Raw genomic sequence first — 27,240 nt, 5'->3', positions numbered from 1 at the left:
TTGTCACACTATTATTTTGTCGATTTTAACATTGTTGTGAATATAGCAAGTGCCAGGTAATTTGTGAAACAATTTTACAAGCAAATCAACGTTTACAAATTAGGTACCAATTACGTACAAACGCATTTGAATGCCTACATAATTTTCTGCATTCACTGAAGCGAAACGTATAAAGCGAGTGAGTAATAGTTGAATTTGTTTATCCGAATTCGGCGTTATTAGTCCATTGAATAAAAAGTTCTAGAGTGCGTGAGTTAGTAACGTAAGATGTTTCTTCGGAAACATGTCAAGAGTCCCTAGGTAATAAACATACTAAAACCCCGGGACACTAGGAGGAGCCCCGGAGTGGGGGGAGGGGGGAAATGGATCCATTTTTTCATTTTTCACTTAAATCTCAAAAACGGTACATGTTAGAGAAAAACTTTCAAGGAAAAGTTGAAAGGCCATAAAATTATCTACAAGTTGTACTTAAATCATTTTTTCCAATATCCTACCGTTTCTGAGTTATACGCAGTAAAAAATGATATTGGCTCAAACAATTTCCCCATACTACACATCAATCGATCAAAAAATATTTATTTCTTCCAAAAAACTCAAATGTGCAACTTGTGACCGGTACTGTTAGATTGCTCTTAATTAGGTCTATAATTGGTAAAATAAACACATTCCTCCATGGAAGCCTTTAGGAGGAATCGATTGTCAAAATGTTATATTAGGGCAGTTTGAGTTACTAAACTTGATCTTTTTATTTTTTTCTTCCAAAAAAACTCAAAAGTGCAACTTGTGACCGGTACAGATAGATTGCTCATAATTAGGTCTATCATTGATAGAAATACCAGATTCCACCGCGGAGGCGTTTACGGGTAATTGAATTTTATTAGGGTAGTTACGATACTTGAACTTTTTATTTTTTTTCTTCCAAAAAACTCAAAAGTGCAACTTGTGGCCGGTACTATTAGATTGCTCTTAATTAGGTCTATAATTGGTAAAATAAACACATTCCTCCATGGAAGCCTTTAGGAGGAATCGATTGTCAAAATATTATATTAGGGTAGTTTGAGTTACTGAACTTGATCTTTTTATTTTTTTCTTCCAAAAAACTCAAAAGTGCAACTTGTGACCGGTACTGATAGATTGCTCTTAATTAGGTCTATAATTGGTAAAATAAACACATTGCTCCATGGAAGCCTTTAGGAGGAATCGATTGTCAAATATTATATTAGAGTAGTTTGAGTTACTGAACTTGAACTTTTTATTTTTTTTCTTCCAAAAAACTCAAAAGTGCAACTTGTGACCGGTACAGATAGATTGCTCATAATTAGGTCTATCATTGATAAAAATACTAGATTCCACCACGGAGGCGTTTACGGGGAATTGAATTTTATTAGGGTAGTTATGATACTTGAACTTTTTATTTTTTTTCTTCCAAAAAACTCAAAAGTGCAACTTGTGACCGGTACCGATAGATTGCCCATAATTAGGTCTATCATTGATAAAAATACCAGATTCCCCCATGGAGGAGTTTACGGGGAATTGAATTTTATTAGGATAGTTAGTTAAAAAGTTCAAGTATCGTAACTACCCTAATAAAATTCAATACCTCCTAAACGCCTCCATGGTGGAATCTGGTTTTTTTATCAATGATAGACCTAATTATGAGCAATCTATCGGTACCGGTCACAAGTTGCACTTTTGAGTTTTTTGAAAGAAAAAAAAATAAAAAGTTCAAGTATCGTAACTACCCTAATAAAATTCAATTCCCCATAAACGCCTCCGTGGTGGAATCTAGTATTTTTATCAATGATAGACCTAATTATGAGCAATCTATCTGTACCGGTCACAAGTTGCACTTTTGAGTTTTTTGGGAGAAAAAAATAAAAAGATCAAGTTCAGTAACTCAAACTGCCCTAATATAATATTTTGACAATCGATTCCTCCTAAAGGCTTCCATGGAAGAATTTGTTTATTTTACCAATTATAGACCTAATTAAGAGCAATCTATCAGTACCGGTCACAAGTTGCACATTTGAGTTTTTTGGAAGAAATAAATATTTTTTGATCGATTGATGTGTAGTATGGGGAAATTGTTTGAGCCAAAATCATTTTTTACTGCGTATAACTCAGAAACGGTAGGATATAGGAAAAAATGATTTTGGTACAACTTGTAGATAACTTTATGGCCTTTCATCTTTTCCTTGAAAGTTTTTCTCTAACATGTACCGTTTTTGAGATTTAAGCGAAAAATGAAAAAATGGACTCATTTCCCCCCTCCCCCCACTCCGGGGCTCCTCCTAGTGTCCCGGGGTTTTAGTATGTTTATTACCTAGGGACTCTTGACATGTTTCCGAAGAAACATCTTACGTTACTAACTCACGCACTCTAGACCCCCCTTGGAGGGACTCATTCAATGGACTATATTTAGTCGGGTCGAAAAGTGACAATTTTATAGTCACATCGCGCCGGCGTCGGCTGCGGCTGCTGTCAGTGGCCGGCAAAAGGGAACAAAACAGTGACAATTGGTGCATATCCTCGACGAATTATCCCTCTTCGGCGCCTTTGTCCAATTGAAGCTTCCTTTATTTTAGCTTTTTTGCCGCTTTTCCATTCTCATTTGGTTATTTATATCCTCTTTTTTGGATCGGACAATGAGCGCGCCGCTCATTATATCGTCTCAGGTTTAGCACGCGACTCGCTACTAAATCTCCGGTGGAATTCTAGCGAATTACCGCAGAAACACGGGCCGTTTTTTCGGGTGATTGATTGGAGTAAAAATTACTCTCTGTTTTTTCGACAGCAGGGTCGTCGTGTCATCGATTCGCTTTTATCGTGGGGTGGAGAAGCGATCGGGTTTGCTAGCGAAAGATAAATCTCGACGTATTAACATATAGTGAAAAACATATATCGAGGTCGTGAGAGTCATTAATTTAGTGTATCGTGGCAGGTTATCTTGGTGCAGTTGCGGCTCGGCGTTTCTTAGTAGTTGTCGGAAATAGATTGGCCCACCCGTCAAGTGCACTCGTGTATGTACTGCGAATTCCGAATTAATATCATAAAGGTTTTAAAGTTATATCTTCATTTTATTCGTTTTTAATGGGATACTGTTTATTATTTTTATGAATATGTGTGTTATATTATATCCGTAACTGCATTAAAATAGTTGACAAGGCATAGTTAAAAAGTGGAGTTAGAGTTTGGTATATTTTTTTTTTGTATCTAATGCATGATTTTACCGAAACTTATTTGGTCGATCATTTTATTAGAAATAATAATAATAATAAGCTCATTCATATTCTTATGGAGAGAAGCTCATTCATTCCGTGTAAAAAAATCAAAATTTACATTTCAAATGTTTTGTTAGTTGTTAGTTTAACTTAATCTATTTTAGTATCTAATGTTAGTTTTAATTTTCTTATTTCCAGGGATCCCTTATTGGGTAAAAGCCTCCTCTCTCCTCTTCCATGTAATCCTATATCCTGTGAAATTTTCATCCAGTTTTTATTAGAACTAAAGTACGCCTTAATTGTAAAGTTCTACCGCATATACTAAAAATATTATTAATTGATAAATTTAAATGTAATGTAGAGCTGCGATACATTTTTAATGAATAACAATTTAAAAGCATTTTTAACATTTCTATTTAAAACGACAACAAAGTCCATGTCAAATGAACACACGTAAACTTTTTATTAAACAAGATGCAGCATCAGACATTGTTTACGCTTTTCCCAAAACATGGTCCCGGCATAATGTATGCAATCTATTGTCTCTGCTCGCAGGATGTCAGCACAAATTACTCGTCGATTAGTTTCCGAGTAATCGATTTTGTATTCGATAGTTGCATCGTTCGGAAAAAGGTCGAAATACAAAAAATCGGATGCAATCATCTGATAGAATGTCGGTTCAAATTGACACGATTATTGAGACATTTCTGGGAATATTATTCGCGTTCGGATATTAAGTACTTGTGTTAGAATGTATTGAAGAAATATCGTATGAGGTAACTTCTTCCTTCGTTTCGTTGGAGAGTCTTTTTACAAGACTATAAGAGTTTTTCGTTTTAAAATGTTTAAAAGCATAGTGATCGTCATTGGTGATGCTATCAATACCCACCTACCTATATCTATGAAGTCTTTTCGTGCCTTTCAATCACAAAAAAAATGTTATCTAATACCTAACTATGAATTTAATACAAAGGGTTCTATAGGTATTAAAAATTGCACACACCTAACAGAAATCTAGAATGTCATAAATTTTTTAAGGTTATAACTATTAAAAACTTCTACTTTATCGTTTTATGACAACAATCGGTCAAATTGGCCTGTATTTTGTTAGCATACGCGACGGACAATCTCTAATTTCACGAGTCATTACCCCACCGAACCCTGATTAGGGGCGACACTGAGGGGCTTCGCTAATAAATATCCCCGAATTGATAAAAAGTAAGCTCAAGATGTCATGAATTTGTAATTGAATGACGTGGTATGGGCGATGCGTAAGTATCCAGACTGTAGATAATGACCGCTTGTCTGAGGAGGATGAAATCTTATGAAATGTATAATTTTAAAGGACATATATATAATATCTGCTGAGAATTAAAGAAAGAGTTTTTATTTATTTTCTAAAATGCGTAAAATGACATGTCAATGGAATTTCGCAATAGAGGAAACTGTATGAATTAGCATTCTTATTTCTAGAATTTTATAAGAATTTAAAAATATTGCTCTATTATACTCTCTATACATTTTATGATCCCAAGAGACCCCAAGATCAAAATTCCTAATAACACACGAGAAGAATCTATTAAGGATTCGTCAGTAAAAAACATATTCCCTTACTTCACTTGCATTTCGTCAGTAAAATAATAATTAGCATTTACTTTCCAATGCATCGTTAAAATTCTGCGGCGCCTGCCACCGGCGCGGTGGAAATGTCGAAAAATTCATACGTTTTTGTCTTGCGCAATTCGTCGTCGCGAAAATGGTCGAATAACTGTCATTTTTTGTTAGTTAAACAATTGAGTCCGCTCGTACGGAAGCGAAAAAATCGTAACGTAGCGATAGCGCCACTGATATATTCGACAGGTTACTTTTGTTACCTTTCAATCGGTTTTGTTTTTTGAGTCGATCAGTCGGATTCACAGGTCGGATTCAATGTAGCAAGAACGCATTCGGCGTTTGGATGAACGCACAATGCGCAATTAGCTTTATTATAATTACTTACCGATATTGTGTTTTTGTTTATAATATGATTATAAATATGAGTACTGGGAGGAGCATCTTTTCCCAGCATTGTCAGGCGTTTAAATCGCATACCTAAGTATATAATAAATACGTGTGGTATAAAAACAGAAAACGTCAATGGTTTCTTCACATGTGGTGTTAGTAGAAATTTCACCATAAGCGCATTATGTTCTGGATCGCACTTGGCCTCATGAACATGTACTAAATTATGAAGGGTGTTCTGGAGTCATAATTTTAATTAAATTGGTGTGTTTTCTCGCCATAAAATCAATTAAAAGCATTGATTAACAAGATTAGGTATAAAATTTTGATCATTAGGTAGATTATAAAGTTTAGCATGTAGGTATAGGTACCTATGATACATAATTTATGAAAAGTTATGTTTATGAACATTTATCTACCTATCGATAATTTTACCACGGACGGTTAGATTTTTAACTATAATAATATGAGGTAGATATATTTCTCCACATAAAATTAGAAACAAAGTTAAACAGCGAGTAAAAATACTACACTCACACAATCCTTCTGTAAGAGGCGTAATTCAAGTTGTGTTTCCAAACGAAAATTAATATTAGGATTTGTTAATTTACCATTTGTAGTTATTAATTTTAGCCCTAGAGGAATCTTCTATCTGATGAACCCAGATAACATTCATCTTATATTGCCGGTCACAGATAATAAAATGCAAATGGAATTTGCCTGTCGGAGGTGCAATAATAAAATCAGACATTCTAGAGCCCGCTTGTTTATCCTTAAATCAATTTTATCACGTCTTAAATAAACTTAACTTTCCCCTCGTCGGCTTCTGCAAGCATCTGTCTTCGTATTGTCTCAAGTGATTTGCGAGGATATCAAACCGGAGGAGGGAGACAGACTTATGTCCGTCCCCTGTGAGGGAGCGGGAGGAAACGTCGTCAATTGGACCCCAACAATTAATTATAATGGGGCATCGGCTATCGCTTGTTAGACGATTTTTTCAATTTTTATTCTCACGCGAATGTGGGATTCCTGAAATAACTTTTCACGCCGGTTTCAATCTGGACATCTGAGTTAGGTACGGTTACTGTATTCGTTTTATAGAGAATTTGAAATATTTTATGTTTCTATTCAAACTTATGTTAATTGGTTCATATAATGATATGATTCGAGAGAAGAAACGAAATTTTCAAGGAAGACACTTATTTAAACAATATTTTGAATTCTTTCACATTTTGGTAAATATCAATTATCTACGTATTTTTAATTTACAATGCAGAATGTATAGTGTATAGTCGCCTATTAAAACTACTTTAAAAATAGTTTGTTTAATTACATATTTATCGATTTGTAAAATATAAGTTTCCTAGACATCGAGCCAACGTGACTCTTGTTTCAGAAGTGCCACAAAATACATAATAGTAGCTAGAAGTGCCTAAAGAAATTCCCCGTTCTCCAATCAGTATTGACTTTAGGTAATAGCTATTTCTCTTAATTGGATAAATATGTTAGGGATTAAATTCATTTCAGGTGAGAACAGAAAATAGCAAGAGTTATAAGAAGTTGCTTTTTTCATATAACGTAAAACATTTTAGTAAAAACGATTCTACGATAAGTGACATATGTACGTATACAAGTACCCACAAGTACCAAATCATCACAAATTTAATTGGCTACATTGAGATCACGCTCTGTAAAGCACATAAAGATCATATCGCTCATTATACACCCAAAACCCGTTTCATCTGAATCACTGGCGATGCTGTTACCATCGTTATGACGCGCCACACTGCTATCAGAGATCTGCTCTTGCGCACCTCGCCTCAGAACTAGTTTAGAATACTAATACTTAAGGGTGACCAGTTATACAGCCTCTATGGTATACTAAATCTCTCGAATAAAGGAATGAATGGACATTATCGCAAACTTAAGTATTATGATTATAGAATCAACTAGAAACTGGATGTGGTCTTGCAAGCTGAAGTATCTTGCTCGTAATGGTTTTGCGTTTTGTCATTTTGTTGAAGCTTTACAACCTTTCTGGATGAAGCCAGAAATAGTTGTGACTTACCTACCTTGTTGTATCTTATTAAGCTTTTCACCATGCATATTAATCTAGGAATATGTATTGTATCTATGAAATATGGTAATTTGCTTATTTGAATATTTTCAGGATTAGCTTAGCATTTAGTATACGAAATAGTGTTTTTGAGTTTCAGTTCCATACTGAGCAGCACATTATATAGTAGTATAGATATATTATTACTTATTTAATTTTCATTTTTCGTAAAATTTGTCACAACGTAAGTAACATGAACCCAAGTGTACACAAATCTGACCGAATGTTGCGAATCTCAACAGTTGCTTTAATCTGTGACACGTGCAAGTTGGCCTCTCTAATAAAACACATTGTTACGTGTAAACTCATATTATCTAGAGACTGGTTACAGTTAAGTGGGCGAAACGCGAGGCGACAATCTGATATTGCAATTATGTATAGTACGTGACACCTTGCGACTCTGTGATGCTATCGGCGTTGGGAGTGATTCCAATTATGGCGTATAAAGCTTGTTAGACAAGATAGAAAAAATGGCTTTATGGCCAATTCTCGTGTCACGCTGCTGATTACGGATGTGTTTTTGCGATTGCCTTCGCGTTTGAATACAGATGTTCATATTAGATAGATTCGCGATTTGTTCGTAAAGCAGCTGGCGTTTGAGTTTCAACCGTATTGTGTGTGATTTTAGGGTTATTATGTAGTGTAACTGTCTACAGTTTCTTGTATTCGATGAGATCTCCTCTCTATTTGGTGGGTGATGTGAGCAAAAAGAAAACACGTCTTTTGTCAATAGATTTATCTATATATTTTAATGAATAGTTTTCAATACAGCTGTCACATAGTTACAGTCTCTCAACTTCTCAAAGCAACTCTTTTTTACATTCTGTAGAAAAATGGCAAATCAACAAACATGTGTTTGCATTTCAATTCACTTTTGATAAAATATGACAACAACAAAATGTGTTACGTATATTATTTCGAGATTTACTTTTAATGGTCTTAAATTTAATGAATTCCATGGAAAATTATATTCATTTATAATTATATATTTTGTATTTTAACTACAAATTTATCAACTATATATTACAAAATTTTAACTTACAGTTAATTTTCATCAATCGTTTTTATATGGTGCGTCAGATTGTTCTTAGAAAACTCTTATAAACTTTTTAATTTTACGATTAATTTTACATACTTCCATACAAAACGAAATAATGCCTCATTATAATACTTTTTTATATTAATATTTAATTAAATTATAAAATTATTAATTTCTCTCGACTCTTTTTGCAAGAAACAACCGAACGCACTCGTTCACAGCACAATTGATAAAACATATTTTCAAAATATGTCTAATAATAATAAACACGTAAATATACCTTATAAATTGTATTTACACAATAAAGCAATAATTATTTTTATACTTAGTGGGAATTAAATGAATCGATAAATCGACGAAAAGGCCTTATTTTGACATCTTTTAAATACCATCTGATTTAATAATAATCTATTTAAAATAAATCTTAATAAATAAGAAATAAATTGTTTATATTTTAATAACACTTAGTAAAATAAAAACAAATTATAATTGGTGTAAGTATTTGATAACGTGGTACTAAAATATATAAATGTTGCTGATGTCTCGCATAAAGTTCTTTTCATCGAAAATAATATCTCTATATCTATTGCAGTGGAAACTAATGTGATAGCTATCGTGTCCATACTACGTGTTCGAATAATGACGTCACGGCACACTCCGCTCCAGTAACAGTATATTTGACAACACAATTTACAATTAAAATGGCGGGAAAGCAAATGACGGTGACATGTAAAAAACTTTTTGAAAATGGAAATCATAGATTCAAAAATAAGACGGAAAATATGAATGCTAATTTATCTGTATACTAATGCTTTTTCGTATGCCAGACATAATAAGACTACCATGACTAAGCCTAGATGCATTTAAAAGTATAATAGCTGAATAACTCCCTTAGAATTTTGTGAAACGTAACCTAAATGAGGCGTTGTAAAATATACTGCTATCAATGAAGCCTGGAGCTTTATAACCATAGGAATGGGAAACTTTCATAGAAATTTTAAAATTTAAAATGAGCTTAATAAAATTTTCATAATTTTACAAAACGACATTGCAGGAAAACTCATGGTCATCGCTCACTATCCAGGTGACAAGCGAGTGCGGGTAACGCGTGACGATCAATCGACGAACATTAACGTTCTAAAGAAACGGCTTGGGCGAGCTTAACTATGTACATCATACGATCGACCCGAATAGAACTCGACAGAAAACAAAATAGGAACGATACAAAACGACATCCCGGCGGGATCTGATATAAATACACTCTATGTACACGTTCGCGGCTAGGTCGCGAGTCAGTCCTGCGTTTCGACGTCGAGGCCGTTGACCATGCGCTCGATGCTCTTGAGGTCGGAGGCGGGCGGCGTGCGGGGGCGGGCCGGGGGCGCGGCGGGCCCCGGCGGGCCGCTCGCCGGCGGGCCGCCGGGCGTGGCGGGCGCGGGCGCGTCGGGCGGCGGGTCGGCGGACGCGGCGCGCGCCGGCGGCGAGCCCCCGCGCGCGCGCGCCGGCGACGAGCTGAGGCTGCGCGCGCGCGGCGCCACCTGCTCGAACGCGGAGCCCAGCCCGGGCAGCGCGTACGGCGCGAAGCGGTGCGCCTTGCCCAGCGGCGCGGGCGCGGGCGGCGCGGGCGGCGGCGGCAGCGAGTACTGCTGCAGCAGCGGGTGCAGGTTGAACAGCAGCCCGGGCGGCATCTGGTGCGGCGGGAAGAACGGCGGCGGGTACAGCGACGGCGGGTACAGGTAGGGCAGCAGCGGCGGCTGCACGGGCGGGCCCAGCGACACGTCGGGCGCGGGCGAGGGCCGCGACGGGCCCGGCGGGGGGGAGTGCGCGCGGGTGCCGCCCGAGCACGACGAGTCGGAGCCCGCTTCGTCGGGACCGGAGTCTCCGCCGCCTCCGCTTGATGTGAACCAGGCTGTGGAAGAAATAAATGTTAATGCTGTCTTTCAATTTAAAAGACAATGTAACGAGTTTTGCTAATTATTTTGTGTTACTTAAACATTTCTGACTAAATTATATTTTCAAAATTGTTCCCTGGTTACTAATAGAGTCAGTTTTATTATTTCTTTTAGTTTCTATTCAGTTTTCGTTATATTCTACATATAATCATTATGTCCTTCAAGTCCTAAACTCTCTTTTATCACCAAATAACAATACTTACAGTTGGTAGAATGCTGCGTGGTAGAAGGCGGCGGTGGGGGGCTGGATGGACCCCCAACGTCAAGCGGCCGCTCGTCGTCGTCGTCCCGCGCGTCCGACCGCGCCGTCAGCAGCGCTTGCCTGCGGTACACGGACAGACTGCTCGTGTTATCGTTATGTTATTTATTAGGTGATGTAGAAATGTACATGATATATGAGTATGAGGGTAAAAAGGTAAAAGGTATAAAGGTAAATGGTAGGTAGATAAAGGTAAAAAGGTATATGGTATACAGTGTTAAGGTTAAGAAAAAAAGAAGAAGCATATTAAGCACTAGTTTTATATTAAGAAATAGGTAGGTATATAAATACTAGGTATAAGGTATGATGGTATACGTTATAAAGTAAGAAGCTATAGTCTTAAGAGTTAAAGCAAAAGACTTGGTTGATTTCTAGTTCTCTCTCTAGGATTATCAATATTTCAGATAAATGCATCTATTAGTATCATACAGTCAGATAAGCTCTTTAATTAATATATCCTTCAATAGAAACTCTATAATGCGAATACTGGTTCCATTTCTATAATTATAATTTCTAATTTACTTTTTCAGATCACAGAAGACTCAATAATTTTGCCTCCATAAAATGCAGACCACGCAACCAAACCCGAAGCCGAACTTAAAGCTCTTTTTCGTTGTAGTAGAAAAGTAGAATAATCTTCAAATAAAATTATATTTTTCACAAAGAATGTTTTTTTTTATACATCAAACAATCGTTTAAAAAGACCTCCACTTTTAAGCGCGTCACATACGGTGAAGATTTTATCTTAAGATACTGTTATATTTTATATTACAGTATCTTAACGCATCCGGTATCAGCATTCGGATCATCATTTTTCTTTTTGTCATTGCGTACTAAGACTCCTGTAGAACCGCCATCCTGTTACAAATGACCCACAAAATTTCGCGTCATTTGTAACAGGATGGCGGTTCTACAGGGGTGGGTGGTACGCAATGACAAAAAGAAAAATGATGGTCCGAACGCCGATACCGGAAGCGTTAAGATACTGTAATATAAAATATAACAGTATCTTAAGATAAAATATTATAGTATCTTCACCGTGTATGACGCGCTTTACAGCTAGCTTTAGATCAATAGTAATAATAGATACCGTTAAAGAGCTTGTGTGAGTGACACAAGAGGAAATGTAAACTTCCACAAAGAAAATACATTAAATTCTTGTGACAATATTGTTTCTACTTCTAAACAAATAAATAAAATAAACTTGTAACTTTTCCAATAAGTGGTAGTAGGTTATTTATATTTATTTAGAATACATTTCTCAAACTGATTTAATATTGGCAATGATTTAAATTGTTGCGTATATTCGCGTTAAAGCAATATAAAATTGATTTTTAATATTTCTTTTTAAGTCTAACACATTGCTAAATATATTTATGCAATAGTTGTACAAACATAAGAAAATAAATTCATTGATTAAATAAAACTTTAATTGCCGTATATAGAAAATGTGCAATTCATAAAAACATACCTATTACGAGTTTATAAATTTTGACCAGACTACGCAGATTTCTTTACGTCCTGTCATTATCAAAGGTAAATTGGATTACGTTATAAATAAGAAATAATATCCTATAAAAAGTTGAATCATGTCGAACGTTAAACTTAAGCTTGCAATCTCGCATGTTATAATAAAGTTTTATCATTGCGACGACGTTTAGTAAATTAGTGCAGTTAAGATTCAGTTATCGTGTTTAGGGACGTCGTAAATATTGTCATTTTGAGTTATACTTTGTGGAGTGAATGTACGTTGAAACTCACGGAATGAGATCAGAAATGTCATTTCAAATTCGAAGGTGGGCGCCAAATTTGTCTCGGGTAATTGATTGAAATTATTTTACTGTATGATGGTAGATGGTATAGAGTCAAGGAATATACCTACCTAGCTGCGTATGAAATCATTAAAGTTTCTATATCTAAAAATTAGGAACTAAATCGGATATTTTTGCATACATTGTTGTGGGTTTAAAAATGCCATCGTATCAAGAAGGGGTGTCAAGCGGTTGACATTTTGGTTAATGGCCCACCGCGACCCTCCAAAGGTTAATCATTTCCTAATGATAGTGAGGAAACCTACCTCGTCTGTCGCGCCCTTTCGTCTGTTTTTTGCTTATAGTGTCAAAATTACCGACTCGTTTAAAGGACACGCAGGGAATAATATATTTTGAGACAATTTTAACTTTTTAAGGAATATTTGTTAAAAAAAATAATATAATGAGGGTTGTATCGGTAGAAAGCGTTCCGTAAAGAAGTTGTTGTTTACGCGAAATGAAAATAAACGTTAAAGTTATTTAAAATTATTTCTGCAATATTTAGGTAATCTCAGTTCGTATTCACAGTTAGTATTATACGAGAACGCAAAGTTACGTACAGTCTCTTGTATGTAGTCATTATATTTTTAGAAATTTTATAAAAGACACTAAGTACGTGACTTGCGCAAAACATTTAAATAGATAAAAACAGAAGTTGAGAAAAGCCAAAACGTTCAGAACAATTAAACCTGGCATTGAATTTAAAACTTATCCGTAGCGAGAAATCATCGCAAAACACTGTCAATTGTCTTAAAGTTTACCTTCTGTAAAAGTTTATTGTGCATTGTTTGTTCCCCAAACACCAAGCGCCTGATTACTGGGGTCTACTAAATTCATTTTATTAACTCATCTCATTGCCTGATAGAATTTAATTTAGCCACCCTTTGTGGTCAGGGCTGGTTTTGTTTCGTTTTAAACGGTGAATGTTTTTTACTTTGAAAATTCTTGAATTGAGAGAAAAGTTTAAGTTGAATTTGAATGCAAACTTTGCAATATGATAGGAAAAACAAATAGTTATTTGTTTTGTAATTAATAATTAAAAAATAATTTGGTTGAGAAAGGATAGACTTAGAATCTGATAACTAGCAGCCGAATCTAAGTCTGAAAGGTATGGAGAGTCACATTCGTAATTCTGATGTGTCTGCAAATTGTAATACGTAGAAGTATGAAATATTCAAGTAACATTTCAAAATGCATACCGTATTACAGTAAAGTACTACTTTATACAATTGTTAATGTAGACATATATTAATAGTCTTCTAACTTTAAATGGGAATGTAAGTAGGTACCCAGAAGAATAGAAATTGGCACTTGAAAGTTGAGATATTATATGGAAAATTCTTATAAAATGTCGATTTCGCATTTCAATAGTGGTCATTTCATACGTTTTTCTTGACATATCTTTAAACAATAATTTTATGCTTTTCCAAAATTTTTAATACGCAAGCATTATTGACATGTAAATTTAGTGAAGTGTGGATCATAATAAAAATTATGAAATCGTTTTTATTACTGTTGATGGCAACCCTAACTTAAACTGTTGGCATTAGGGTGTTCACGTTACAATGTAAACCAGCGCGGGGTTGCCAGCTCCTAGCAATTTTACCGAATTTTTTATTCTCGAAGTGATGCAACCCTCGCCGCAATTTATGGAGCATATTTTTGATGATACATTTAACAATACTTGTTTTGATTTCTTTTAAATTTATGGACGATATTGTTAGGATCGTTATCGTTTGGATTTATTTCTTTAATTGCATAATGGTTTGGGTGAAAAGAGTTATAACATTGAAAAGAAATAGGCACAAAATGTTAGTCTAGAATTGGAATAAATTGTTTTTACTGCATCTTGCAGTTATAGAGATTCTCTTATGGCTCTACGTAAATAATTTGATGAATCCTTAATCGTCATTTGATCAATGTACACATATGGAATTAGAATAAAAGTTAAAAGTCTAAATTGATTAAAAATATTTTATTTAAACAGAAATCTCAGAGAAATTATTTAAGAAATTACCAGTTATAGATGTGTAATTTAGCACCTATCGAATGTGAAGCAATGTCAAGTGTATTGACTACAACAACGTCAAGTAAGAATGGCATAAAATAAAATCGCAATGAATTTACATTTCAGCCGGTCCCAGCTAACTGCTAAACCATAGAGTAAATAATACAAAGGGAACGTTGAGATATGCGGCATGTGTCCCGGCTTTTCACGTGGCGTTTATCAAAACGCTCACGTTTCCCGCGCTTCCGGCTCGACGGCCATTTTGAAAAGACGAGTTTCCGGTGTCCGGCCGTGTATGCCCTTTAATTTGGAAGCTGTGGCCCGACAATTCCGGTGTAAAATGTTGTGTAAGCGAATTAAAGATGCCTTCCTGAACGTTAAATAAATATGTGCCAACAAAGCCAAAGGATCCTAATGGGCCATTAGCTACCGTTATGTTTGCATTTTAGCACATTTATGCAGTTTAATTTTAAGTTTTAACAATAAACGTTATTAATATGTATAAGATACTTTAAGACTGTTTAACGACTGCGACAAATACACTAGATTGTAACTTGTAAGTGAGAAATAAAAGTTTGATACATGATCGCATTATGATTGAATGAATCTCATTTAAAATTTGTGCCATCTCAGTACAGATGTAGCGAGTTCCTACCATTGGATTATTAGTACAAAACCAGATCTGTCAATTCGCCTCATCTTAATAATCTCACAGCTCACACTAATTGAGTTCTTGTTCGTTGAAATTCAAATAAGTAAGCGGAACCGCAAGCTCCCACTGCGGTGAGCTATCAAATTATGCGGTGAAAAAAGTCTAAAGCTGATTTTATCGCGGAAATCCAATTTTCTCCCTCGCACGCTAAAGACGTTGGAAAAAGCGCCAAGTCGAATGACTCCACCATTTTGAACGTTACCCGCCATGTTTAAATCCCGAACATGAATAAGGAGGCGCCAGATTGGTTTAATTTGAATTTCGTCGTCGGTGTTAGCGGTGCGTTCAGAAACGTTCTTGCCCTAATTAATTTGAGGAGATTCACAGATAGCGGACTAATTTCGTTAGTTGTTAACTTTAGTTAAATTGTAGACGGCTGTGCCCTCATTAATCTTTGAATGTTTACCACCTACGGCTCACTTTATTGCCGCTCATTTGCAGCAATAATTCTAACGCTCGTTGTAAATGTGACGCAGCGACGTGATTTAATAAATGCTTATTTTTGTGAACAAACACGACATTAACTAAAATTGCTTGTAGTAAATTCCTGAATTTGTTATTATTAAATATGAATATTATGTTGAACATGCTATCATACAAAATATTACAATTATAATTATTATATTCGCAATACTTTTACTTTTTGCCTATAGGTAAACTGATTTGTAACCGTCACAACTTTGGTTGATTACCCTTCAAAATTCAAAATACTCAGTTTAAAGGAATGAATGTACTTCAGAATGTCTCTATCAAGCTCTAGAAAATGTACCCAAATTACGAAACGAGACTTAATTTCTGCTTTTTGCTAGTTACTTTTTATAAACCTCTCGTTTATCCGCATTTACGAATGTATCAAATTATACGAAGTCAAGTCTGTTATTTTAAAAAATAAATATTTATTAGAGAGAGAACTAGTAATGGGCCTTGGTTAAAATCACTTGATGTTAACTGCTAGTTTTTAAGGCTTGTACTGTCGCAGAGTAGTGAGGAACCGCTAATTATCTCGAAAAGCGATCTTCAATTAAACGTCAAGTGAGTTTCAACCGTGGCTTTTTAGTTTTTTATTAAATAATCGTATATAGAACGCGGTATAAATACTTACTTCTTTTCTCTTTTCCCCGCGCCCGTGTCGCGGAAACCTTTTGCGAACGGGTTGTTGTCGATTTTCAGTTGCGTAATCTGTGAGAAAATAAAAGTTTCATTCCTCTTTATATTTCACTTATTTTGATATTACGAAAAGGTAAACTAAGTTATGATGGTGCCGGTTCATATTTGTAAAAGGTAAATGTTATTTGCAGGATGGTTTTGGACTTTTTTTTGTTTGTTTGATATTCATATCCAAAAGTTCTGAATACTTTTTTAAGGTTGGCAACTTATGGTGAATGCTTCGGGGTGCAATATTTGGAATACCATTAATTAACTTACACTATACACTCTATAGGTTTATTAAAGAAGCATATGCCACACTGAATAGAATTTAAATAATTTTGTCCTTATTGCTATGAATTAATGAATTTTTAATGTGTTCATTAAAAAATTCAATCCACGAAATTTTTACGTTACTTTTCAATATATCTACTGCCAAAGTTGATTTTCAATACGGGAAGCTTTAAATTCGAGTGTTGCAACACCAATAAAACACAAACTTAGTAATATTACGTACAATATTTTTAAGCTTGTCAACTACCTACGAGATATGAAAATTCTAAAATATGATACTGGCAAAGTGACGAAAAAAAATGCTTCTTAGTTAAAAAAATACACATGACGTAAAACATGTGCAGTGACGTCATACCTTCTCATTCTGGTAAGCGGTGACCGCGATGAACTCTGTCTCCTTGAAGACATACGTCCTGAAGGTGGAGTAGGGCAGCTTGAGGATGTCGTTCGCCCGGACCAGGTGGAACCGGGGCTGGTACTTGTGCATCGAGTTCAGGATCGTCTGCGTAACACACTTTAGACAGCTTAGGAACTTGATCGAGCGGTTTAGCGTTTGTGGTGATGTACATTGTAGGTACTGTTAGATGAAATCAAGAACGCACATCACTAGTCGCGGCCACGTCCCCTCCCTAATGCTGGCAGATGTCAGTCTATTGCGCGGGAAGAAAGCAGTGTGACGCGACAATCGACATTCCGTTTGGATATATTAAAAGCTATTAATTCATTAAAAGTCTTTATTTAATATCTTATTAGATTCAGAAGTGGTATGTTTCTCACGAGCACAAACGATATATGTGATTTGTGGCATGATTAATTCGTTAACAAAAGTGTGTTGAAGTTTTACTAACCTAACTAATTGGTGACGGAAAACTTACTTGTTGAACTTTAATTTTGCAATAATGGATGCTTTTCACTGTTAAACGCTTAAACTAACTTTGGTGTGGGCTTTTGTTGTGTTTTATGGACAATTGTTGCTTTCTTAATGATAAATCTTATTGGGTGACCTTGCTCGCGGTACACGTGGTGACAAGTTTGAAATATAAAGTTGGTGTGGTATATTGTGCAAGAGACCTTGGTGAGCTCCATCCATATTGTTTTTTTTCATATTGTCTTAATTCTGTTTGGATTACTAGAACATTAAATAAACAATAACTAGTGAATATTAAAACATTCTAAGTGTGTGGACTATTATAATAATAAATTATAATATTTTGAATTTATAGAAGATAATTTTAAAAACTTAATTTCTATTTTATTTCTTGTGTGCGTTATATATATTGGACAATTACTATAGAATAACATAGAGGTGTATATGTGTGAATCAGAACAATTTAATAAAAACCAAAGGCTAATTAGATTCTTGATATAGAAAAATTTGTTATAAACCTAATTTTAAGTAGATTGTAATTAAATAAATAAGAGTAATATGGGTCGCTCCAAGGATAGGAAACGGGCTCATAGTAGCTCTAGTTCTTCATCTTCTTCTTCTGGGGAAGGTGGGAAAAAGCTGAAAAGTAGGATAAGGAAGAAGGAAAGGAGGATCAAGGATTTGAAAGAATTAGTCAGACAGTTAAGAAAGAAGAATATGCCCGCTAGGAGTGGGACACCGCCCATATCTAATTCAAGTACTAGTTTTGATAAGGATATGCGACCTGTTGTGCGTTATGTAGGGCGTAACGACTTTGTACCAGAATTTAACCCCCAAACAACATCAGTATCGATTGCATAGAGAGCACAGCCAAGATGCATGGGTGGGATGAACGTACCCTAGTATGCAATTGCACCTCAAAATTGAGTGGGTACGCTAAAGCGTGGTATGAACAACAAGCTTCATATGAGATTAATTGGGACGAGTGGAAGGAAAAGTTAATAAAGGCATTTCCTTTCACCAAGAATAAACTTTCTCAGATTAGGGAACTCGTCAATAGGGTGAGGTTGCTAGATGAGGACCCAATTGAATTTTTCTACACAAAGCTGGGTATTGGAATGTCTTGCCATCTGAGTGATGAAGTAATAACTGAAGCTGTCATTGGGACACTTGGTAACAAGCTGTGGGAAGTTGGTGCTAAGTCAGCCGGGTGCCGTGATAGTGGTTCTCTTTTGCAATACTTAGCTAGCATTAATTCTGCAGATTTGGGCAATGACAATGGTCAGCCAAGCACCTCCAGACCTAGTGACCAAAAATTAAATAAAACAACAAAATGTTTTTCATGTGGCAAAATTGGCCATAAGGCTAGCAGGTGCTATAGGAGTACTAAGAAGACAACTCAAATTCAGAACAAAAATAAAACTGACAAAAGATGTTCATTTTGTGATCGGGTTGGTCATGTTGAAGCTGACTGTTTCAAGAAACGAATTCAGAAACATTGCAATTTCTGTGATATTAAGGGCCACACTCTTGATGAATGTAGGAAACGGTCCAGAGCGAGTCCTCAAAACAAACTGGTCCGGAAAGTTCAGACAGTATGCAATGATGTCTCAGACAAAAAGTATTTTAAAACTGTACTGATTAATGGGAACCCTGCTGAAGCTTTTGTTGATTTTGGTAGTTCTTGCAATACTATGAAGCATAGTTTTTGTGAGCAACAAAAATTGGAATGCACAACTAATAATGACATGGTTATAAAGGGTTATGGCGATGCTCTTACTCTACCTCTTGGTTTGACTACAGCTGTGTTGACGGTGGATGGACTTGAGTTGAAGACTAAGTTTTATGTTGTACCAGATCAAGTTCAAGATTTTGATATTTTAGTGGGACAGCCATTTACTGAAGCGGAAAATGTGGTGGTGGTTAAGACTGCTTCTCAACTTAGCGTCTTCAAAAGGGATATGGCTTTGGAACTCGCAGAGCTGTGTGAAGACATTGAAAAGGTGCGCCTCTACCCTTATGTTGATGTTGTGTTAAATCCAGGCTTGAATAAAGTAACAGTCAGAACTGAACCATTGGCTAGGGGTATCATGGATGTGAAACCCAGTGAACAGAGACTGCCAATGCATGAAAAGGACATACTGAGTGGGGAAGTAGAGAGTGAAGATGGATCAGTCGTTATAAAACTTATAAATAGGACACATGGACAGATTGAACTAAAAAGTGAAGAATGTGTAGCTCGAGCTGAATTAAAGAACATGGTCAAAGAACCAGTGAATGTACCTAAATTGGGTGATCACTTGACTGATGAGGAACAGGAAGCTTTAAACTCACTTCTCAAGCACTATAGCGGGTGTTTTGCCAGCAACGGCATGGAGTTAGGGAACTGTAACATTGAAATGAACATAAAATTGACAGAAAACAAGGTAATTAATTACAAGCCATACCGGATGTCCTTTCATGAGAGAGAAGTGGTAAGAAATATTGTGGCAGAGTTACTTGAAGCTCGTATAGTGGAGAAATCAACTTCGCCTTATGCAAGCCCTGTACTGCTAGTGAAGAAAAGGGATGGGGGCTATCGCATGTGCGTTGACTATCGAGCATTGAACAAAATTACCGAAAAAGAAAGATATCCCCTACCTGTTATTCAAGATCTACTGGACAGACTTGTTGATAAGACAATGTTCTGTTGTTTGGACCTGGCGAATGGCTATCACCAAATTAAAATAGCAGCAGACTCGAGACCTTACACGGGTTTCGTCACACCTGATGGTCATTTTCAATACCGGATGATGAGTTTTGGGCTTTGTAACGCTCCCGCCGTATTTCAGCGGGCCATGAATGAAATACTTGCTCCTGTTATTCATGAGTGTGCGGAGGTGTACATTGATGACGTCATAATTTGGGGTAATGACGTCTCTAGTTGTCTGGACAATCTCAGGAAAGTTTTAGAGTTGATTGATGCTGCTGGTGTCAAATTGAAGCGGAGTAAGTGCTCATTTCTTACCAAAACTGTAGAATATCTTGGACATGAGATTCATGGAGGAGAGATACGACCATCTTCTCACAAAATAACAGCTGTTGCGGACTTCAGGGCTCCCAGTAATGTCCACGAGCTTCGTCAATTCTTAGGGTTGGCGAGCTACTTTCGCAAGTTTATTAAAGGGTTTGCTACAATTGCGAAACCACTTACAATGTTGACCAAGAAGACTGCTGAGTGGAGCTGGGGTACCGAACAGACTGAAGCTATGGAAACATTAAAGAGGGTACTTACTTCTGATCCAGTCCTTGCAATTTATAATCCGAATCGTGAAACACAGATCCATACTGATGCTTCGAAGTTGGGTCTGGGTGGAGTGCTACTACAGCGACAAGAAAATGGCGACTGGAAAGCTGTTGCTTATGCGAGCAGACAGACCACAGCTACTGAGGTACACTACCATAGTTTCGAACTTGAGGCGTTAGCTGTCGTCTTTAGCATTCAAAAATTCAAAGTGTACGTAACGGGCATCAAATTTCGAGTTGTGACAGATTGTTCAGCTCTGCGACTGGCATGGTCAAAAAGAGACTTGTCACCTCGCATAGCGCGTTGGTGGCTTGATCTGCAAGAATATGATTTTGACGTGGAGCATCGACCTGGGACATCTATGGTACACGTGGACGCGCTCAGTCGAAATCCTATTACAATTAAGCATATCGAAGAGAAGGATTTTATTAACGCCTTACAAGATGCTGATGAGGATATTCAGTCAACTATTACGAATTTACACTTGGAGTTAGACGCTAATAAACACAAAAAAGAGGGGTTATCTAAGGACTACAAAATTGTAAACGAATTGTTGTGCCGTATTGTGGATGGTTCTGCTAAGCCTGTTGTGCCTAAAAGCGCGAGATGGCATATAATGAAGACCTATCACGACAACAATGGTCATTTAGGTGTAGAAAAGTGTCTGGAGGCTATTCAAGCCAAATATTGGTTTCCTAAAATGAGGAAAAGTGTAGAGCGGTATGTGTCAAGCTGCATTGGTTGTCAGTTCGCCAAGAAACCGACTGGTAAACAGCCTGGACTCTTACACCCGATTTCAAGAGCTCCTGTGCCTTTCGACACCCTACATGTCGATCATTTAGGGCCGTTTTGTAAAAGTAATGGGAAAACTTATATTTTTGCGCTCATAGATGGGTTTACAAAATTTGTGTGGCTAGAAGCTGTTGCTAGCGCCAATGCAAAAGGAGCTATTACTGCCCTAAATAGGATAAGTCAAGTTTTTGGTTATCCCACAAGAATAGTGAGCGACAGAGGCACGGCTTTCACCGGACGTGAATTTAAAGAGTACTGCAGCGAGTTTGATATAAAACATGTTTTGAATGCCGTGGCAACTCCACGTGCGAATGGGCAGGTTGAGCGCCTAAACCGCACTATTTTGAATTCATTATCCGCTCATATGGGCGAAGAGCAAAAAGGATGGGACAAATATCTGCCTAAAGTACAGCTAGGCATCAACTCGACCGTGAGTCAAGGGACTGGCAAATCGCCGTTGGAGCTATTATGTGGCTTGAGACCCCGTTTAGCCGGGGATATACTGGGAGCGTCATATGCGCCATCAGAGATAGCCCCGAACAGAGAGGAAGCCTCCCGCAAAATTATTGATAACGCCGCACGAATGAAACTGCGGTATGACAAGGGTCGTCGTGCTAGTTTACCAATTGCAGTTGGTAGCTTAGTGATGGTTGAGCGAAAAATTATGCGACCAGGGTTGTCCAGTGGCAAGTTGATCCCTAAATACGCGGGACCATATAAGGTTACTGCAGTTTTGCCTAACGATCGTTACGAAGTCACGTCAGCTGCTAAGGGCAAAAAAGCCTATAAAAACATAGTGGCACGTGACAAACTGAAGTTATGGCGAGCTCGATGTGAGTCGTCATCTGATGATAGCGCTACCTAATGGTGTATTAAATTATTATCAATGAGCAGTTTCGTGTTTTGATTGGTTACTGCGTTGCATATATTGTGCCAATTAAAGTAGTTTGCCTATGGGGCCTTATACATTTGATTTTTATGTAAGAATTATGCCTCCGGGGCCTGTCACTGTCCGCAGTGGTTACATCCGAGTATCTGATACAATACTTGCCTCCGGGGCCTAGTGTATTTGTCAACACTTGTTTTCGGAGCCTGTTCACACTGAAATAACTTATGTTGCCTGAGGGGCCAAAGCATCATTGTCGTGTTGTACGCTTGCCTTAGGGGCCTTAGCATAGTGAGCCAATGTCTTGTTTGCCGTGAGGGGCCTCAGCATTAACTAATATCCTTTTGCTTGCCTTAAGGGCATTGACAACGACTCGGTTGCTTGCCTCAGGGGCCTTAGCACTATCACCGAAGCCTGCGTTTGCCTCAGGGGCCTCGCAGAGTTGGCTTGCCTCAGGGGCCTTGGCAATATCAATAAATCCTGCATTGCCTTAGGGGCCTCGCAGAGATGGCTTGCCTCAGGGGCCTTAGCAATATCAACGAATCCTGCATTGCCTTAGGGGCCTCGCAGAGATGGCTTGCCTCAAGGGCCTTAGCTGAAGAGCTGCCGAAGCTGTCCGTTCGAGAAGCAAGAATCGTCGTGTCCGCGGGAATGAGTGAGTTCCTGTGGCCGGCCGGGTGAGCTTCCTTCGGGGACCGAAGGGTTGCAGGATGGCCGAGCTGTTAGATGAAATCAAGAACGCACATCACTAGTCGCGGCCACGTCCCCTCCCTAATGCTGGCAGATGTCAGTCTATTGCGCGGGAAGAAAGCAGTGTGACGCGACAATCGACATTCCGTTTGGATATATTAAAAGCTATTAATTCATTAAAAGTCTTTATTTAATATCTTATTAGTACCTACATGGCTGTTACTGTAGGGGGATTGGATTTGGTCGTATTTATAGGAAAGGGAAAATGTATGGTGTAATTTTTCTCAGGATATTATGGTGTGTTTTTGGACAAGTTGAGGAGAAATACAATATAATTTTTTACGTGTTAGAAAATTAATAATATGGAGCACGGCCATTGGAACCTTGTACAAAATGTAAATTTTTGATGTACCTACCTAGTTAAAAATATAACTTTACCATCATTTCTATTATTCGACTTCTAACCAGTAACTTTTGATGTTATATATAATTACGAATAAATAATAAAGCATATCAAAAGTTCTGAAGTGTTTTTTTAGTTCAATACTTCGTAAAACATTTTTTTAGTATAAAAGTTTCATGGATTGATTTCGCCAGTCTTTAGCATTAACAAAAGCAACCTTACAAAAACCCGATAAAAATCTTTCTATTATAAAACATTTAACGAAACATATTTGAAAGAAAAAAGTTAGATAAACACAGCTTACTCGCAAGCGCGGATCCAGGGGGGGGGGGGGTCACGGGGTCATGACCCCCCCCTGGGCTAGGTCCACGACCTAAGTGGACCACTAATTTAATATTAACTTATTTAAATTAACAAATTAATACTGTTCAATATGATGTTTTTATTGAATTTTGAGACATAAAAGTAATAAAAAACAATGAAATCAATTACAAACGGTAACTGAAGAGAATATAACAAAAATAATAGAAAAAGTTTATTAGGGTCGACCTGTGGTCGTAATTTAAGGACAAATAACAGGTTTTTCGATTAAAAAAAAAACTATAACTGCGGAATAAAGTGTAATGGTAAAGTTGTATGTACTTAATTAATTTTTTTTCTACAACTTTTGCTGTTACACTTTTCACACAAAACCTCAAATATCGAAATATCCCAGTTCGTGGATAAGCATAAAATAGCAAAATTTTTTTTCAAATGAACGCTATAAAATACAGTCAAATTACAACAAAAAATCGGCCAAGTGCGCGTCAGACTCGCGCACCGAGGACTCCGAGCAAAAATATTTTTTCATTATGTTGTATCTTACAATTTTTTTAAAGGATTTTTTTCTTTATCTGTGCTTGTAAGTGCTTATAGTCGTTGCTTTTAACCAAATTTCAAGACTGTGTTCACGGGAAGTACTTTGTAGATTTTGATCACAGTTTTGATTGATGATTCCCTTGCAAGTAGTTGCGAATTACAGAATATGCGGCTCTAATTGCTTTTTCTTCAGATTGCGTTGACATAGAATTTGAATTAAATAGCAGATTTAAGTTATTATATACCTGAGTTCTGATGTGAATATCAATTAAATACATGTAGACGTTCATGAGTAAAGAGATTGTTAGTTTAAAATTATTTAAAAAAATATTTTTATTTAATTTAATTAAATAATTATGGTTTTCGCAGTTATTACTACATCTGTGCTATAACACGATACTTTTTACTCAATTTCAAGACTGTGTTTACGGGACAGGGTGCTCCCTGCAGGTATTGATTCCCTTGCTAATGTCGAAATCCTACGGTCTACGGTCCCTTGATGCTGTGAAAAATTCAAACGTTTTAGCGAACGCAATCAAAAGATGCAGCTGTAATTGCTGAAATTTTTCGACACTCCCTAAGAAATAAAAACCTACAGGGTAGTTCCCGAGTACACAGAGTCATGAAATTTAGTACAATCAAACGTCTTATAACGCAGACTAGCTTACCACCCTCGGCTTCGCCCGCTTTCTCTAAAACCTTATAAATTATATACTATTCCTCTTGAATCACTCTATCTTTAAAAAACTGCATCGAAATTCCTTGCGTAGTTTTAAAGATTTAATCATACATAGGGACATAGGCACAGAGACAACGACTTTGTTTATTAATTGCGAAAAGCATGAATTTTTCCTTAGATTATAATATAAAAAAATATTTTAAAAAATTTTAACTTACAACCCTGTTACTCATGAACGCTGACATGTATTAACTTGTTATTCATACCTAAAACTCAAGTCTAAAATACCTTTACGCTATAATAAAATCAAACTTCTATGTCAACGAATCAGAAGATACAGCCGTAAATGCCGAAAAATTTCGCAAATTTCGACGTTCGCAAGGGAATCAAAACTCAAAATCTACAGGGTACTTTCCGTAAACTCAGAATCTTGAAATTCGGTACAAAGCAACATCTTATAGTACAGATACAGGAATAATTGCAAAAAATATATATTTTTCAAGTTTGTCTGCCTGTGAAGACCCTTTTTCTCAGGAACGCGTGGAGGTATCAATCTGAAATTCATATCGAATACTCAAATCAAACTCACTCAAACTTATAAGCCAACGCAATCAAAAGATACAGCCATTTATGCCGTAAATTATCGCAAATTTCGACATTATCGCAAGGGAATCAAAATCTTATAGGTATTGTACTACTTCCTGTGAATACAGAGTTCTGAAATTTGGTTAAAATCAATGTCAGCAAAGATGGGGGAAAAATTGCTAAAACATACATTTCATGCTTAATATCAACATTCGCAAGTATTGCCAGGAATCAAAAAATACAGGGTACTTCCCGTGAACACAGAATCTTGATATTTAATCTTTATTTAATAGAGACTTTACGTCTTATAGCACAGATAAAGGAAAAATCGAAAAAAGCATAAATTTAATATTAAAACATATAAAAATGTTTGTACGGAACTCTTGGTTCGCCAATCCGACTCGCACTTGACCATTTTTTTTTAAATCTACGTATCAATTAAATTACCAAAATATAGCTTTTGAAAATTGACCACGTCTATGTGACCCCCCCCTGGCACTAAAGCTGGATCCGCCCTTGCTTACTCGTTTGCAAACTTTTGATTCACATAAACTCCGCTAGATGGCGCTATCGGTATGATTTGTATAGCAGACGTGAAATGTATGCAATTTGTGTAAAATATCACACAATTTCCTACATGGCATTAAAGTTCAAATTCGCTTAAATCACAAAACGAAACATAAGTCATTTGTTAAATTAGCTTTTAATGGAAGTTATGGGAAATTAGTCCTTTATTGCTTGCGCTAAGTATTGCAATGATTATCGCGTTTTACGATAACTATGCAGTGAATTAGATTTGTCCAATATCGGTTTAATTAGACTGTTACTTATTGAGTTATTGATGTTTGATTAATTTTCCAAATGCCGAATAGTTAAAATTGATAGTCCGACAGCCTTTTAATTTTACGACATTTTTGCAAAATTTATCATAAAATATTATCTACAATTAAAATTAAAAAATTACAAATTTCAATAAAATAAAATAAAATTAAACACATATAAACCTGTATATACCTATATTATAATCACACTGTACCTACAACTTTAATCGGAAAACTTTACCCCTTAAAAAAGACAAAATAAAACTCTGAAAAAAGTATTGTAAATACTTAGTAATGTCAGGGTTAAATAAATTTGGTTTCCGTAATAACAGTGGTGACCCCGCCGCGGAGCAAATTACGGGGCATTACGCGTCCCCGCCGTAATAAGTAGCAATGATACTTGCATCATTTTAGTTTTTAATGCGGAAGCGACGAATTTTTCTTTCAGGGTTATGAATTAATAATGTTTAGGACAAGAAAAAGTGTAATGAAATGCAAGTAATTTACATTACTAACGTTTACAAGTTACTTATTTGTCATTTGTAAAACTTGTAAAAAAATATTACAATATGACTCTACATTTGTGTTGATGCATTATTATTTAGTCCTTAAGATATCTATGTTTGTTATTATTAATGCTCTCTATCACTGGAAAACATATTTTGTCTTTTAGAATATTATATGCTCTATATTCTAGAGTTGTAGAGCACATGGGTATTGCATAGTTTCTATGCGCTTAATTCGTCTCTACCTTTTCTTTATAAATATGTAGAGTCTAGAGCTGCTGCGTTCTCAAGAATATTATGTATTCAA

At 36.4% G+C, this 27,240-nt stretch overlaps 1 protein-coding gene across 6 annotated transcripts in view; it reads right to left on the bottom strand.

Annotated features, from left to right (window-relative positions):
• Positions 1-8,059: 8,059 nt before the first annotated feature.
• LOC149899008 (T-box transcription factor TBX2-like) overlaps positions 8,060-27,240 on the bottom strand; it is a 102,843-nt gene continuing 83,662 nt past the window's right edge. For 3 of the 6 annotated variants that reach the window (XM_090114197.1, XM_090114200.1, XM_090114196.1), the window contains 4 exons: positions 16,915-17,073; positions 16,222-16,298; positions 10,533-10,669; positions 8,060-10,286 (listed from right to left, as the gene is read on the bottom strand). In XM_090114197.1, coding sequence (XP_089970323.1) covers positions 9,670-10,286; positions 10,533-10,669; positions 16,222-16,298; positions 16,915-17,073 — 990 coding nt within the window. In that variant the 3' untranslated portion in view covers positions 8,060-9,669. The remainder of the gene's footprint in view (positions 10,287-10,532; positions 10,670-16,221; positions 16,299-16,914; positions 17,074-27,240) is intronic. The other 3 variants (XM_090114198.1, XM_090114201.1, XM_090114199.1) reach the window with 2 other exon arrangements.

This window comes from Colias eurytheme, chromosome 21 (genome assembly GCF_061535395.1).
Source record: "Colias eurytheme isolate Ceu_HAF_F1 chromosome 21, ilColEury1 Martin Lab GWU primary, whole genome shotgun sequence".
In the NCBI taxonomy this organism is placed as follows: domain Eukaryota; kingdom Metazoa; phylum Arthropoda; class Insecta; order Lepidoptera; family Pieridae; genus Colias; species Colias eurytheme.
The sequence above is the reverse complement of the archived record's forward strand: the minus strand, read 5'-3'. Positions and strand labels throughout refer to the sequence as shown.